The 15,952-nt window shown below is 39.9% G+C and overlaps 1 protein-coding gene across 1 annotated transcript in view; it reads right to left on the bottom strand.

The window, feature by feature from the left end:
• ARHGEF25 (Rho guanine nucleotide exchange factor 25) overlaps window positions 1-15,471 on the bottom strand; it is a 323,971-nt gene extending 308,500 nt beyond the window's left edge. Inside the window, exon 1 of the mRNA XM_063427536.1 lies at window positions 15,107-15,471. Coding sequence (XP_063283606.1) covers window positions 15,107-15,202 — 96 coding nt within the window. The 5' untranslated portion in view covers window positions 15,203-15,471. The remainder of the gene's footprint in view (window positions 1-15,106) is intronic.
• Between the last annotated feature and the right edge of the window lie 481 nt (window positions 15,472-15,952).

The raw sequence follows: 15,952 nt of genomic DNA, 5'->3' as shown, positions 1-15,952 counted from the left end.
GTGCCAAACACAGGATCCGCCTCGGGTGCCAAATGCTCTAGGTACGCCCCTGGCTTATGTGTAACTAATTTGGCAAGAGCCTCCAAAGATTGTTCATAGTTGCTAAAATTATTGTCTACAAACAATCTTTCATGGACGATTTCCATAACAAATCATCAGTTAATAATTAGCAGTAGCACTTCTATGTTCACTAAGCAGTAGCAGAAAAGAAACACATATTTTTCACCCATTGACGTCCATCTGCCATATAAATGCCCAATTCTCTACTTTGTTCAAATACCATCTGTATTCTGTTTTCATGCCAGAATTGTTACCCAACAGAAAGCATTTTCTATTCAATTACAAAAACTTCAGTTGTTTTTTAATTCAGGGGTGGGGAACCTTCGGCCCTCCAAATGTTTTGGACTACATCTCCCATAATGCTCTTACAGCCATAATGCTAGCAAAGCATCAAGGGAGATGTAGTCCACAACACCTAGAGGACCAAAGGTTCCTCACTCCTGCAATAAATCAACTACTTTGCATCTGTTAAGTACATTCCATACACTGTGATATACATGAGTGATTATTAATTCTTCTCTAAAACATGATAAATAAGGTCTAGTCGTAAATGGAAGTTTATAGCAAGAAGGTTAGAATGCATCCTCCGACTGATGTTGTTTAATACGAACAGTTTAGATCCACAGTCCTGTCAAAGTGCATTTAGTTATATTTCAGTTACGGTATTAACAAACAAAAATTCTGATTACTAAATACCTTCTTTACTTAAATACGCATAGGGATTTGTGATAGTGGGCAGTTTTTTATTTTATTATTTTTTGGTTTTCTACCACGTATTGGCTGATGAATACCATAGACATTGCTGCCACCCAAGATTAGCAGGAGATTAAGCTCAGCGATCAATTTTGCGTGTCTAAATTTTAATCATTGAAGAACTACAAAGTGCAAAATGACAGGGCCCTAGGTGGGTAATCCAGCTCTGATGTTGCCCAAATATAATTGTGGGCATATTTATTATAGGGACACTCCAGGCACCCAGACCACTTCGGCTCATTGGAGTGGTCTGGGTGCCAACTCCCACTACCCTTAACCCTGCAAGTGTAATTATTGCAGTTTTTTTTAAACTGCAATGATTACCTTGCAGGGTTAAGTCCTCCCCTAGTGGCTGTCTATTAGACAGCCACTAGAGGGACTTCCTGCTTCATAGCACAGGTTTTCTGTGCTAGAGCGTCGCTGGACATCCTCACGCTGTGTGAGGACCTCCAGCGTCGCTCTATTCCCCATAGGGAAGCATTGAAATTCATTTTCAATGCTTTCCTATGGGGTGCGCTAATGCGCATGCGCGGCATTGCCGCGCATGCGCATTAGGTCTCCTCGGCCGGCGGGCGAGATCAGTCTCGCCCACCGGCCGACGTAAGTAGAAGGAGGAGCGGCGGGGGAGGAGGAAGCAGCGACGTGGGACCTGTCGCTGCCCCTGGTAAGTCACTGAAGGGGTTTTCACCCCTTCAGCAACTGGGGATTGGGGGGTGGGAGGGAGAGGGACCCTCCAGTGCCAGGAAAACGGATCGTTTTCCTGGCACTGGAGTTTCCCTTTAAGCTTAGTCTTAATCTATTTCTGGTCTAGGAGCTGTGTCTGTGCCCTTTGTAGAAACTGCATGTTGACAGCCACTAGAGGCACTTCTGCTTCTAGTGGCATGTTTGGTCACATGATGTAGAAGCAAACGGGAGAAAATTTAATACAATGTTTTCATTGGGGAAGATTGGATGAGTCACAGTGCTCGCTGCACATGCACATTAAGTCCCCTGTGCTCCAAGAAGCATTGAATTGCACCATCGTGGACCTCGTTGACATTGTGAGAGACAGAAGGGTGAGAAGTGCCAAGAGAGCCTCAGCACTGGAAAAAGTAAGTAAACCATTTATTTTATTTATTAAAGGGGGGAACCTCTGTTTAACTAAGAACAGGGGCACTATAGTGTTATGAATACAGGTTTGTATTCCTGATGCTATACCGTGAGGAAAAAAGTATTTGATCCCCTGCTGATTTTGAATGTTTGCCCACTAAGATGTAACAGTAAGAGACAGAATAACAAAAAACAAATCCAGAAAAACGCATGTTAAAAAAGTTATAAATTGATTTGCATGTCAATGAGTGAAATAAGTATTTGACCCCTTCGACTTAGTACTTGGTTGCAAAAGCCTTGTTGGCAATCAGACGTTTCTTGTAGTTGGCCACCAGGTTTGCACATATCTCAGGAGGGATTTTGTCCCACTCCTCTTTGCAGATCCTCTCCAAGTCATTAAGGTTCCGAGGCTGACATTTGGCAACTCGAATCTTTAGCTCCCTCCACAGATTTTCTATGGGATTAAGGTCTGGAGACTGGCTAGGCCACTCCAGGACCTTAATGTGCTTCTTCTTGAGCCACTTTTTTGTTGCTTTGGCTGGGTGTTTTGGGTCATTGTCATGCTCACCCATTTTTAATGCCCTGCCTGGGGGAAGCTCTCACCCAAGATTTGATGGTACATGACCCCGTCCATCGTCCCTTTAATACGGTGCAGTTGTCCTGTCCCCTTAGCAGAAAAACACCCCCAAAGCATAATGTTTCCACCTCCATGTTTAACGCTGGGAATGGTGTTCTTGGGGTCATAGGCAGCATTCCTCCTCCTCCAAACACTACAAGTTGAGTTGCTGCCAAAGAGCTTGATTTTGGTCTCATCTGACAACAACACTTTCACCGAGTTCTCCTGTGAATCATTCAGATGTTCATTGGAAAAAACTTCAGACGAGCCTGTACATGTGCTTTCTTGAGAAGGGGGACCTTGAGGGCGCTGCAGGATTTTAGTCCTTCACGGCGTAGTGTTACCAGGGCCGCCATCAGGGGGTGACAACCATAACGGTTGTCACGGGCACGGCCGCCTGGGCCCCACGTGTAGCGGCAGAACGCATCGGGTGGCCCATGCACTTAGGGTCACCCAATGGGCCCTCTATCTTCAGGGGCCCAGTCAGCGCTGTGGCCGTGGTATAGTGCAACTGGGCCCCTTTAAAAAAAAAAAGGTTGCCGCAGCGCATGTGCTGCTGGGAGGAAGTGGTCACTTCCTCCCACCGCACTCCGCGCGGGAGGAGCGCATGCCCGGCAGTGAAGAGGGAGAGCCAGCCGACTCCCAGTCCCATTGGCCCCAGCCACCCTCCTGCAAAGACAAGATAAGAGACAGGAGGGTGGCTGGAAAATGAGCTCTGTGTGTGTCTGTATGTGTATGCATGTCTATGTCTGTCTGTATGTCTATGTCTGTCTGTATGTATGTCTATGTATGTATCTGTCTGTCTGTATGTATGTCTGTCTGTATGTCATTATGTGTGTATGAATGTCAGTGTATGTATGTATGCATGTCATTATGAATGTGTGTATGTATGGATGTCAGTGTCATTATGAATGTATGTCTGTGTGTGTATGTGTGTATAGATGTCAGTGTCTGTATGCCAGTATGAATGTATGTCGGTCTGTCTGTATGTATGTCATTATGAATATTTCTGTGTCCGTGTGTCCGTGTGTCCTTATGCATGTGTGTCTTTATGTATGTTAGTATGTGTCTCACTATGTACGCCTGTGTGTCAGTATGTATGTCAGTATGTATGCCTATATGCGTATCAGTATGTGTGTCTGTTAGTATGTATCTGTGTGTGTGTATCTGTCCTTTTGTATCAGTGAATGTGTTTGTGTCTGTGTGTGTATTCCTGTGGGCGGGATTTGGAGGCGGTCTCTGTGGGCGGTTTTGGAGGCGGGCCCCGGGGGCCCAGACCCTGAATTCAGTTAGGGGCCCCAAAATTTCTGGTGGCGGCCCTGTGTGTTACCAATTGTTTTCTTGGCGACTATGGTCCCAGCTGCCTTGAGATCATTAACAAGATCCTCCTGTGTAGTTCTGGGCTGATCACTGGAACTCCACGAGGTGAGATCTTGCATCGAGCACCAAAACGAGGGAGAATGACAGGTATTTTGTGTTTCTTCCATTTGTGAATAATCGCACCAACTGTTGTCACCTTCTCAGCAAGCTGCTTGGCGATGGTATTGTAGCCCATTCCAGCCTTGTGTAGGTCTACTTTCTTGTCCGTGACATCCTTGGACAGCTCTTTGGTCTTGGCCATGGTGGAGAGTTTAGAATCTGATTGATTGATTGCTTCTGTGGACAGGTGTCTTTTATACAGGTAACGAGCTGAGATTAAGAGCACTCCCTGTAAAAGAGTGCTCCTAATCTCAGCTCGTTCCCTGTATAAAAGACACCTGGGACCCAGAAATTGTGCTGATTGATAGAGGATCAAATACTTATTTCACCCATTGATATGCACAACAATTTGTAACTTTTTTGACATGCATTTTTCTGGATTTCATTTTTTTTTTTTTTTTTATTACAGGTTAAAATACACCTACCATTACAATTATAGACTGATCATTTCTTTGTCAGTGGGCAAACGTTCAAAATCAGCAGAGGATCAAATACTTTTTTCTCTCACCGTAGTGTACCTTTAAGTGCCTACTTCTACAGATGCTTCTCATATTATGCAGCTGTTTTTCTACTTCCTGACGGTACAGTGCTGTGATTTAATAATAATTAAATCTTCATGTATAAATTTGCTATTACATTGACTAACACAACATGTAGATGAAGTTTGATGCTCGTCAAAGTGACACCAACTGTTATGTATTATGCATTGCAGGCACACTGAAAGTCAATGCAGCCTTTTATAAAAAGTTAATAAAAGCCTTTTATATTTGGAGTTTATTACCATGCCTAAATGTTCACCGGTTAGTCAATGTGTGGTTGTTTTCAATTCAATAAGATATCTGACCAGTCTTGCTTATGAATTATGCTATTGTAGTAGTTATGGTGCCAGGAGCCCCTCTAGCTCTGCCTCACTGTAAGGAGTTGAATTGTTTTCCTAATGGTTCAATGCTTAGTTGAGTCATTGTAGTCTTTTTTGTCCCTATGAGCGCTTAATTAATTGGCTGAGAACTTCAGTTGAGCATTATGAAGACCAGAAGGGCCAGATGGCAAACTAAAAGCTTACCAAACCCTACAAAAACATTTGACTCCTTACTATAGGACTGGGTCAGTGGACAACTGGTACCATAAACACTACAGTAGGTTGTACTGAATGTGGTGCTTAAAGTATCCCTGTTAAGAGATCCATTTTACTGTTATTACATAAAAAAGGTTTAAAAAATAAACAAAACAATAGAATGAAAATATACATTAAACATTAAAGAGCATAAACTTTCATCACTTTGAAACACAAGTTTTGCTGCAACAGGCAGACCCCGCTGGATTCAGGATGGCTATACAAATCAGGACCTTCTCATTCTGGTCATATTTTTTTCTTTTGCCATAAACCCCTGGCCAGCAGATGTTTATGGGGTCTCGGTCAATTTACTCGCAAGCACAGTTCATGTATTTGCAAAGTGGGCTGTGTGCAGTGATCTATGAAAGAGTTAACTGGAAAATATTGTCTTAAATTCCGTTGACTATGTTGCAGTTTTCGAATGTCTTGATGATTTCCATTCATAAACTATAACATCCTAATGTTTTCAAGGGGATTTGAAGGCACTCCCATATGGCGTTTGGAAAGCGGAAGCTTGGGAGTCCCCATTTCCACTCTCTGCCCTACTTCCAAACCTTTCACACACCCATGGCATTAGCTCTCACCGTCTCACGCCCTTTGTGCTTTGCCTACAGGCACTAACTTGCCACTCATGTTACACTCACACAGGACTCTGACTGGTGTCAATGAAATTCTAGTTTGCACTATTCCCAAAACAGTAATCCTAATGCTATTTAAACGTCCCACAATAAAGCACACAGCATGTGGGAGGTATGCCTCGAGTCACGCATGCCAATTAATTGGAGGACAACACATTAACAATGATCCGTGATGATCCCTCTTCAAGCTGTAAAGTGAAATGAAAGCTGTTGTAAAAAACGTGGTTAAAACATTCACACTAATCTCACAGGCTCTCAATGGTTAAAGTCCTATGTAGCAAGTAGAGTTTTAATGTTTTTTTCTGCTGTTTGTGTTCTTTGCAAAATTATTCTCTAGCCGCCAAATATTCCATATAGGATACAGGCAGATTTTTGATTCAATACTAAATGATCCAATAGATTTCAATGCTATAAATGTGGAAATTTGCCCGGAATCATTATTGAAAATCTGACCCAAATGAGTGACCAGAATGGCTAGTTATAAAGAGCTTTTATACAGAATACAATTCCCAGGAACCTCCGGAAAGCCTCACTGCATCTCTAACACTGAATATTATGTTATTAATATTATTATGTTATTATTTATATAGCGCCAACAAATCCCGCAGCGCTTTACAATGGGTGGACGAACAGACATGTAGTTGTAACCAGACAAGTTGGACACACAGGAACAGAGGGGTTGAAGGCCCTGCTCAATGATCTTACATGCTAGAGGGAGTGGGGTAAAGTGACACAAAAGGTAAGGATAGTATTAGACTAGTGACAGTTGCAAGAGAGGAATCAGTTGGGAGCTATTAACAGTTTAATTAATACGCTTTTATGAAGAAGTGGGTTTTTAGTGATTTTTTGAAGGAGTGGAGACTGGGTGAGCATCTAACGGAGGGGTGAAGTGAGTTCCACAGGAACGGTTCAGCCCTAGTACTTTTGAAGGCGAGCATCAGAGGTGGGAGTACGGACAGAAGATAGACATAAGTTTTCAGCAGATCGTAAGGGCCTAGACGGGACATACTTGTGTATTAGGGATGATAGATTGGTGGGAGCATCATTATGTAGAGATTTGAAAGCAAGAACCAGAATTTTAAATTGAGCTCTATATTTTACAGGAAGTCAATGAAAGGACTGACAGAAGGTTGAGGCATGGGAGGTGCGGGCTGACAGGAAGATGAGCCTCGCTGCCGCATTCATTATGGACTGTAACGGCGCAAGTTGGGAGCATGTAAGACCACTGAGAAGTGGATTACAGTAGTCAAGGCGAGAAAGGACAGTGGAATGAAATATCACGTGTTCAGACTAATAGGCTTTTTTTACTAAAGTGAGAAATCAAAGCTAATTTTACATTGAAGGCCAAAGCAGTCAAACTGAAAGCGTAGCTGATTTAGAAAATGTTGACAGTTTGTCTTTTTCGACCTTTAATTTAAAATTCCCTTTGAATTCTCACGTTGGGTTGTAACCCTGTATCAACTCTGTTGCAGTGTGCAAAGTTTTTAACAATGGAGGAAAACGCAAGCTGGGAAATAATCTCTCACTGAAATAGGTAGGACGGCCACGAAAATTCTATATATAGACTAACTTCTTAAACTCCTTTAAAATTCCTAACAGGAGATGTAAAACATTATGCCTGCTTATGTGCTCTTTCTGGGGATTGAATCCTCTACCAATGCTACCTCAGTTTTACACCTTCTTCATATCCCAACACCATCTACAAATTTCACATCTCTCTACCTATTCTTATCATCTCCAGAGCCCTCAGCCTGTCATATAAGAACTGTGGAACTTCTTGAAAAACAGTTAAAAGGACAGTTTAGGCACCGTAACAGCTTCATGAAAGCTGTTACGCTTACCTTAAAGTAAGATGTATTGGGATTATAGCAATCCCCAGAGTGTATGTAGTTCTCCAATCCCCCAACAAGAGCCAAGACTTCATGAAGGGTAAAACAAATCTCTCTTTAACGGGAGCCACACTTGGCCTTATATGACAATCCCCATGCAAGGAGTACGCCCACAGGGACCTTGTGTGGGACTGATTTGCAACTTCACAGACCAATAACAATAAGGTTCCAAGGCACAACACTCCCACACACAGCACACAATCCCTCCCCTCTGCTTGGGAGATAATTGGATCAGTAACTGTACTAATTCTAATCCAATTATCTCCAAGCACAGAAAAAACATACTTTTTTAAAACACCCTAACAGTACCCTAAGAATACATAAAACCCCTGCAGGCCCCTCCAAGAACCCATGACGAGGTTCAGTTCCTCACAGGTATGCCATAAGAATTACATTCATGTTAAATAACATGGCCATTTCCTTAAATAAGAATAACAAAATGACACTACCCCCCTCTTTATATTATGTTAAATCAATAATATAAACATAGCAATATGGAAATATAACGTATTTTCTGCCCCATAATTATGTGCCATCACATGTCATACTTTAATTGTTAGTTTATAGATATTGCAGTGCTTTAAAAAAAAAAACACTCTAACATTACACCTAAATTAATATATTCCAATAGTAACATGTTTTTAAACGTAGATTATCACCCCCCCTTTAAAAAAAAAAAAAAAGTTTAAGAACTTCATTAAATTTACTTGTAACCCAGCTCCTCATCCACGCACAGTGACACCACCAATCATGATGACTGCAGACCCAGCCTGTGCTTCTCACAATGCATTAGCAGCATTTGGTGTGCATGATAACGCCAAATGTGAAGACCTTTAAATGTTGAAGGTCTTAAAAAGGAAGAGCCTCTGCTGCGTGACTGTCAGATAACTACTAAAGGCACGTCCTTGAATAACTGTAAATATTGATATTTCTCAGAAACTGCAATGCGTTATATTTCCATTATAAAGGGACCTGTCAGGGCTCCGCGGGCGGCTGTAAGGGGAGGCTGCAATCCTCTCGCGGTCCCCCCTTCCCCTACCTGTCGGCGAGCGGCGTCCTCTCTGCTTGACGCGCCGCTTGCGTCCTCCTCTCCTCCCAGCGGCAGCATGTATAACGCTGCACGCTGGGAGCTGGCACATTTATCCGAACGCCGGGGTCACTCACGTGACCCGGCGTTAAAGCAACAGCACAATAATCACAGTGGGAGGTATAGATATCCCCCACGTGTGATTGTTAATTCTGATTGGAAGTTATCCAATCAGAATTAAGCACAGGATTTAAATACTTACCTTTCCTGTCTCTCAGTGCCCTGTTGTGGTCTTGTGATACCTGTATTGCAGTCTGTTTGTGCATTTCTCTCTGGTTAACGATTATTTGGCTTGTTATTCCGATTTTCCCGTATTCTCCATTCCTTTGACCTCGGCTTGTTTCTCGATCTCCTGTTTTCTGGCTCCATTTACTTGGCTTGTCTCCTGACTATTCTTAGTGTGCTTAACCCGGCCATTCTAAGGACCGGTATTGCACCCTGTACTTTCTGTGACCTGTTAGCGTGTTAGGTTCCCGAATCGTGACAGGACCACAACTACAACATTGTTTAGAGTGTCCCTTTAATGCAAATATTGTAATTTTCTACACATTGTTTTGAAATGTGTTTCAATATATTTGTATCCGTATTACACAAAGTGTCAAACTATAAAAATCTGTTTATTTTACAGTTTGCTTGTGTTTATAAATCTTTATCTTGTTCACTCTGCTCAGAATAACCACAAAGATTTAATCTGATCAGTTTCAGCAGGACAATCTCTTAAAAGCACTTTAAATCTTCTGTGCAAATTGGCTTCTCTCTGTCAGAATAAGCTTTGTGGTTCCTTTTACTCAGTGTAACTAGTGGCGCTAAAGTTTTGACACAATGTAAACAAATAATGACAATAAATTATAGTAACGCTTCTTTGCTATGCTCTGAAAACGGTTTGTGCTGCTACGCCATAATTATTGGCCAAAAACATTTTATTTATACTAAAATAATCATATCACTCAGACCAACTGCTTTCCTGAGCATCAGTGGGGCTGGTGTTTGGGTTCCACGTTTGAACGGCAATAGCCACACTCATGATATCCCATGCATTTTCAAGAGGACGTTCCATGAAAAGTGCTGTTAATTGATCTGTTTGGCAGTAGAACATACAACATGGATACAAACCAATCTATAAACACACAGTAAAAAAAAAAACAAGTTTACAAACTGAAAATTATATCGGGGGGGGGGGGGCAGAAAAAAGAACTAGGGAAATTGGATGTGTTGCACATCTACTACAGATGCTCCCTCAACAGTTTCGGGAATTGTCAGTGGGAGCCTTCCCAAACGCAGCATATTTTAATTGCCTTCGTTATGGTATGCCATATTTTTATGGATTACTGCAATCCTCAATTTTCCAACTGTTTATTTCACACTCATTCCTCTCTGGGATATATTTTGGCTTGTACTTTGTGTAAAGCAAATCATACAAGCATCATATATTATCTGACAAAATCATGCGACACTTTTTACTGCAGTCACAATAAACTGCTGGATTTAGCTATGCATGCCATCAATAGAAAAAGATAATTACTTTTCCAAGCCAGGTAAAAGCACACTAATTATTTCTAAATAAAAGTATACTTTTATTTTCTAGCTAACCAGTTATAATGCGTGTGCACTTGTCCCGTCATATTAGTACTCAGCAAAGGGGCCACAAGGCCATTCGTTATTTCCATGGAAGGTCAAATGATAATGTTCGACAGTTATAGGTTATATTGCAACACCAGGGCAGGTTTAACCATACTATGACCCTAGGCAGCTGCCTAGGGCTCAGGCGTTAGACAGGGGCATCAGAACCATGAATTGCTTGGTTCCATTTACTATCTGTATGAAGAGGGGGACTGAAACCTGCATAGAACCCTGAGGAATCTTAATCCTTTTCTGTGCAACACAGCATTAAATCTATATCATGTGTGTAAGACGAGCGTCCGTTAGAGCAGTCTAAACCATCCCACAGTGCTCTCAGCCTATCACTGCTGTCCAAATGTTGGACAGGTTAATGCAGAATTCCACTTCTGTGTTAGCTGAGCAGCTACAGAGGGGCTGGCTTTAATTTTTTTGTTAAGGCCTTAAGGGCACAGCTTCGGAAGTAAAAGGCTAGCATGACGGAAATTGTCATTAAGGGGATAAGTCTCTGAAAATGGTGTTTACAGAATACTTTCTGAATATCTGCTGAGATGAACTGTAATTATTTTAATGCTTAGACTGTCCTTTTATTCAGTCCAGATGTAGACCTCCAGCTGCTGCAAAACTGTAACTCCCAGTATGATTTACTTCAGTCATGGGCATTGTAGTTCCGAGCTGCCTGTTGACTACCCTAGAACTATGTGAAGTTTTTCTATGACTGCTCTTTTTAGTCACAATCTGTTAATATACCTGATCTGGGGGTCAAGCAGTTTCTATTGCAATGAAAGAACTCCCTGTTATAATTAAATTTTCCTTAAAAGAACATTTTGTGAAAAATCCTTCTTGGACAGGGTCCAGAAATAAAATTCCTTTCAAACCACCATTTGTATGTGTGCATATCTTGTTACAATATCTTAGCCTGACTTGTTATTCCTTAAGGAGAACATTTTGCCCCTGGGCCTCGGAGTGAAAAGGTTATGAGAATAACACACCTTTTCCTATGGGAATTTTTGCCCTAACTTGTCTACACGACGACCTCTCAGTTTTAGGGAGGATTGGATAAAAGCTTAATTCCTAGAGTCAGTGTTCCCAAAAAGCATCCATATTACCTGTTCAATTATAGACACACACTGACAACAAGATTGAAAGCACTTTATGACACCTTTTTACTTACGGTATGCCCTTTTATGTTATGTGTGCCCAATGTGATTGTTCTTTGTAATTATAACTAGTAATAATAATAGGTCTGACTGTTTACCAGGCAGATTTGTTCATTCCACTCATTACTTGTTAAATGTGTTGAAGATGGAGAAGGTATTATTTTACAGTATTTTAAGGTCAATATCAACGTGCATAGTGAAAGGGAAATATGGCCAACCTAGTTACCTGTATTTAAGTGATTGACAAGCTGATATAAGTATTGGTATATCAGTTTGTCAATGGTATAAGTTGTGTAATGCCTTTATATAAACAATATTGGGATTTATATAGCACCAATTTATACCAGAGCACTTACTGTTTATTAAGGTTATTTTAACAACAAATGAGACAAGCTATTCTAAATTTTGTCAGGAACAATAAGTTGATAAGGAGCCTGCTCAAAAGAGTTTAAAGGGCACAAGTGATATGTGGAGGATGAAGGGATGTAAGGGGGGGTTCACACACTGCCTTAAAGGGATACTATAGGCATCAAAATAACTTTAGCCTAATGAAGCTGTTTTGGTGTATATATCATGCTCCTGCAGTCTCACTGCTCAGTTCTCTGCCATTTTGGAGTTAAATTACATTTGTTTCTGCTTTTGCAGTCTTAGTCTCACACATCCTGATTTGTGACTCATGATGCCTGCATGAAAATAATATTTCATATTCAATCACATGTTAACTTGCTTTAGAAGTTTTTGTCTCATTTGCATCTCCTGCCCTGTAAATTGAACTTTTATCACTCACGTGAGGCTCCTGCAAGGTCTAGAGGGCTAATAAAAGAGCAGGAGATAAGCAATTCTAAATTATAAAGATTACAGAAGTGTAAATATTAGATCTCTATTTACAGGAAGCGTTTAGGAAGGCTGTGCAAGTCACATGAAGGGAGGTGTGACTAGGGTTGCATAAACAAAGTGATTTAACTCCTAAAAGACTTGACAGTGAGACCTTAAATATGGTCACCTTAAGCTAAAGTTGTTTTGGTGCCTATAGTATCCCTTTAATGTACATGGTACTATTGGGTTTATACTGGGCTCAAAAACTCTCTTGCACCTAATCACTGTGCATGAGTTATGCATATTTCAAACCAACGTGTTTAGTTAGACCGTCAAGTTTTGTCATCAAATTTGTGCTGTTGAGCCTATACATTTAAGAAGGATTACAATACGTATGATAAACTGAGGCAATGGCTTTCAATTTTTTGTCACACTGTATCAAGATGCCATATAATGTTTTTGTATTCTCCTCTCCTGACCTTTACCATATAAACATCAACACATCACTCACTGTTCTCCCCTTTGACCCAAGAATTCTCCTCTATCTCTGTCAATAATCCGCTCTATGGTATGCACTGCTCCAAAGTTACTTTGAACATGCATCAACCAACTCAATTAGGCGAAAATTATCCATGAAGGAAATTAATGTGCAGGGCTGTGGAATTTCCTTTTCGGCATCATAGATGTTAATTTCCATACACCAATCCCTTATCTGGGGCTCTCTATTTCCCCCTCCCTAATCTAATTCTCTGTTTTGTCTCAGTGTCTCTGCTTTGAAGGCAGCCAACTACTTAGCCAAAAAATAAACAAACATTTTTCTGAGTGATGTGATGTGGGGCTTCATGGTCTCTTGTTACAAATTCTATTATTTAAACCTTTAGGAAGTTGTAGAGGGTACATTTTGGCCTGCCCTGTTAATGTTGTCATTCGTGTATATATAGTGAATTCTGAAGTTCAATGTACAGCCAAAACAGAAATTAAAACAAACAATTAAGGAGATGACATAATGTCAGGCTTCTCAAACGGCTTTACAAAGCTGTTTTGTTTTATGCTGTTTAAAATGAAAAGATGAACATAAAATAAAATTAAAATATACAAAAATATCAGTGCAAATGTGGTGCATTAACTGCCAATTCAGTTTCACATTTAACACGATTAGATTGTTAGAAAACGATAACAGATTTCACCACGTTGTACAATGTGCAGACACAAAATGAAAATAACTAGTGTAATGGAATTTTATAATAAAGGGACATATCTGTAACTTGCAAAGAGTCCCACTTTATTCTGATTATTTTATCCATACATTACGCTATTCATACAGCTTAAAATGTATTGGTAAGCAAATATAGTATATATAATACATATATATATATATATATATATATATATATATATATATATATATATATGGAATTGTATGTCTATGGGTTTGATTGAGACTGGATACATGAACATGTTGCTCACTCTTCCTCCTCGGCAATCTGTTTGGAAGCAGAGCACTCTGGGATAGATTGCTGGGTGAGGCGCAGGTGGGCGTTAAATTTCATGCAGTTATTTTGCAATCAGGCACTGAACCAGGCATCATTATAAACAAATGCTTATCCAGATATTTGCTAACTATTTGGTTAGAATGATGTAAACGTAAAATATACAAGCAAAATAAACTGAGGAATGTCATGTTATGCATTATTATTATTATTTAATTATTTATATAGCGCCAGCAAATTCCGTAGCGCTGTACATTAGAGAGAGCCTTTCATTTTAGGGGAACTAGAAATTCTAATGTAACATAACTAGCTATTTAGGTATTAACATTAAGTACCTGTGTATGATAAAATTATGAAGTCACCCAAAGGGGATGCCGTATATGATATAAACTAATATATAGCTGTATGTCATCATTTAAATATTTTCACCTATGTGACCATTATCCTTCTAGAACTGGTGTTTATATTTCAAATGCCAATCAATACAAACAGAAAATCACTTTATAGTTATTTCATAAATTAATAACATATGTTCTAAGTGTGTACAATTTTCAGATCTAAAACTAACATAATAAAATGCCAGACTGTGGTGATTTATCTACAGATCATCTTGATGCTCCTTTTTAAATAAGGTATATACTATTAACCATCAGAGAAAAACATATTTATTTATTTTTAAAAACACTATTTTTCTCCATAAATTCTAACTTGAAAGATTACAACCTATGGCTTCACTAGTTTAGGGAGTTATTGAATAAACAGGATTTTATTTTTATTTTTTACAAGGGAAATGCAGATTTGAGGCAGGAATAGCCCTGCAGGAATATCTCATATTGAGATTTATATTAGTTTGGAGACTGGAGATATGTGGATTGTGCTTAAAAGTTTTAAATATCCTTCACAATTATAGTGAGTCAAAAATGTTAATTTACATAGTGGGTTTCTGGGAAAGATAATATTTGCCAGCTGAGTGGGATGGGGTGTTCCCTATAGGTAATGTAAAAAAAAGTGCACCAAAAGGAATTTTAAAAATCAGCTAGTGTTATCACATAAACAAAAACAATAAGTACAGTAAAACAAACAATGGAACAAACATAACAACAAAATGTCAGTAATGTTGCAGCCAGAAAATAAAGTATTAATGAGTGTAAAGATAACCCAGTGATCTGGATAAAGTATTTACATTTACTTTTCATGGTTTCATTTACTGCTAGAATTCATTGAACTCAGTAGGATCCCTGCATGCTAAGATCTCACAGGAACACAAAGCAAACAAACAGATTTATTTTATCTCTTACCCATTGATGGCTTGGAAGTCCAAAAGATCCCAGTATGTCTGCCATAGCACCCAGCATCTGATCTGTGCGTCCTGTGTGCCTTTGTGGAGCTTTCATATTACACTTCAAGAGTCCTTAAACAATCCCTGTGCTGATGTGTAAATCCAGAGCCCAATTCCTAACACCAGCAAGAGGCTGCTCCCATGGAAGTTGCAACAGGCTATCAATCTAATCAGCAGAGTTCTAGAACTGAGACTTTTACAGAAAGTAGTTTGTGTGTGTGTGTGTGTGTGTGTGTGCTCAGCTCACTGTGTGCAAGGCTAGTCCCAGATTGCTGTGAGGCAGGGAGAGGTTTAGAAGCCAAGCAAGCTAAACAGTGATAAATTTCAAACAGCAGCAACAGCAAGCCAGCCCTTCCACCAACTCCCCTCTGCAAGGCTCTGGCCTCATTGCTCTGTTGTGGAAAAGAACCATATGTTTGGTGTAAGTTTAACATCCCATGCACAGTTGGGATTGAGAACAGATGGTTAACACTTTTACTGCCAGGATTGACTGAAATGGCAATAGCTAGGCTTGATGCTTTATTTATTTTAGATTCTCTAGTAAGACTGTATATCTGCCCAGTCTGCTACAGCATTGATAGTCATTTCTAATGTAATACTAGAAAAACAGTGAACACGTTACCCATTGCACAGGTTAAATCAGCACTGATTGCTGTTATTGCTAAATGATTTCGTTATGAATCCTCAATTCTTTTTAAGCATTTTTTATGGACGCAGTTTGGAAATGGTTATGGAATGAAGCTTTGTATAAGGAACATCCTGCACTAAGCATAGGGAACATACAGTGGGAATTCAAAGTAAATTT

The sequence above is a fragment of the Pelobates fuscus genome, chromosome 1 (genome assembly GCF_036172605.1).
Source record: "Pelobates fuscus isolate aPelFus1 chromosome 1, aPelFus1.pri, whole genome shotgun sequence".
NCBI classification, from domain to species: domain Eukaryota; kingdom Metazoa; phylum Chordata; class Amphibia; order Anura; family Pelobatidae; genus Pelobates; species Pelobates fuscus.
The sequence above is the reverse complement of the archived record's forward strand: the minus strand, read 5'-3'. Positions and strand labels throughout refer to the sequence as shown.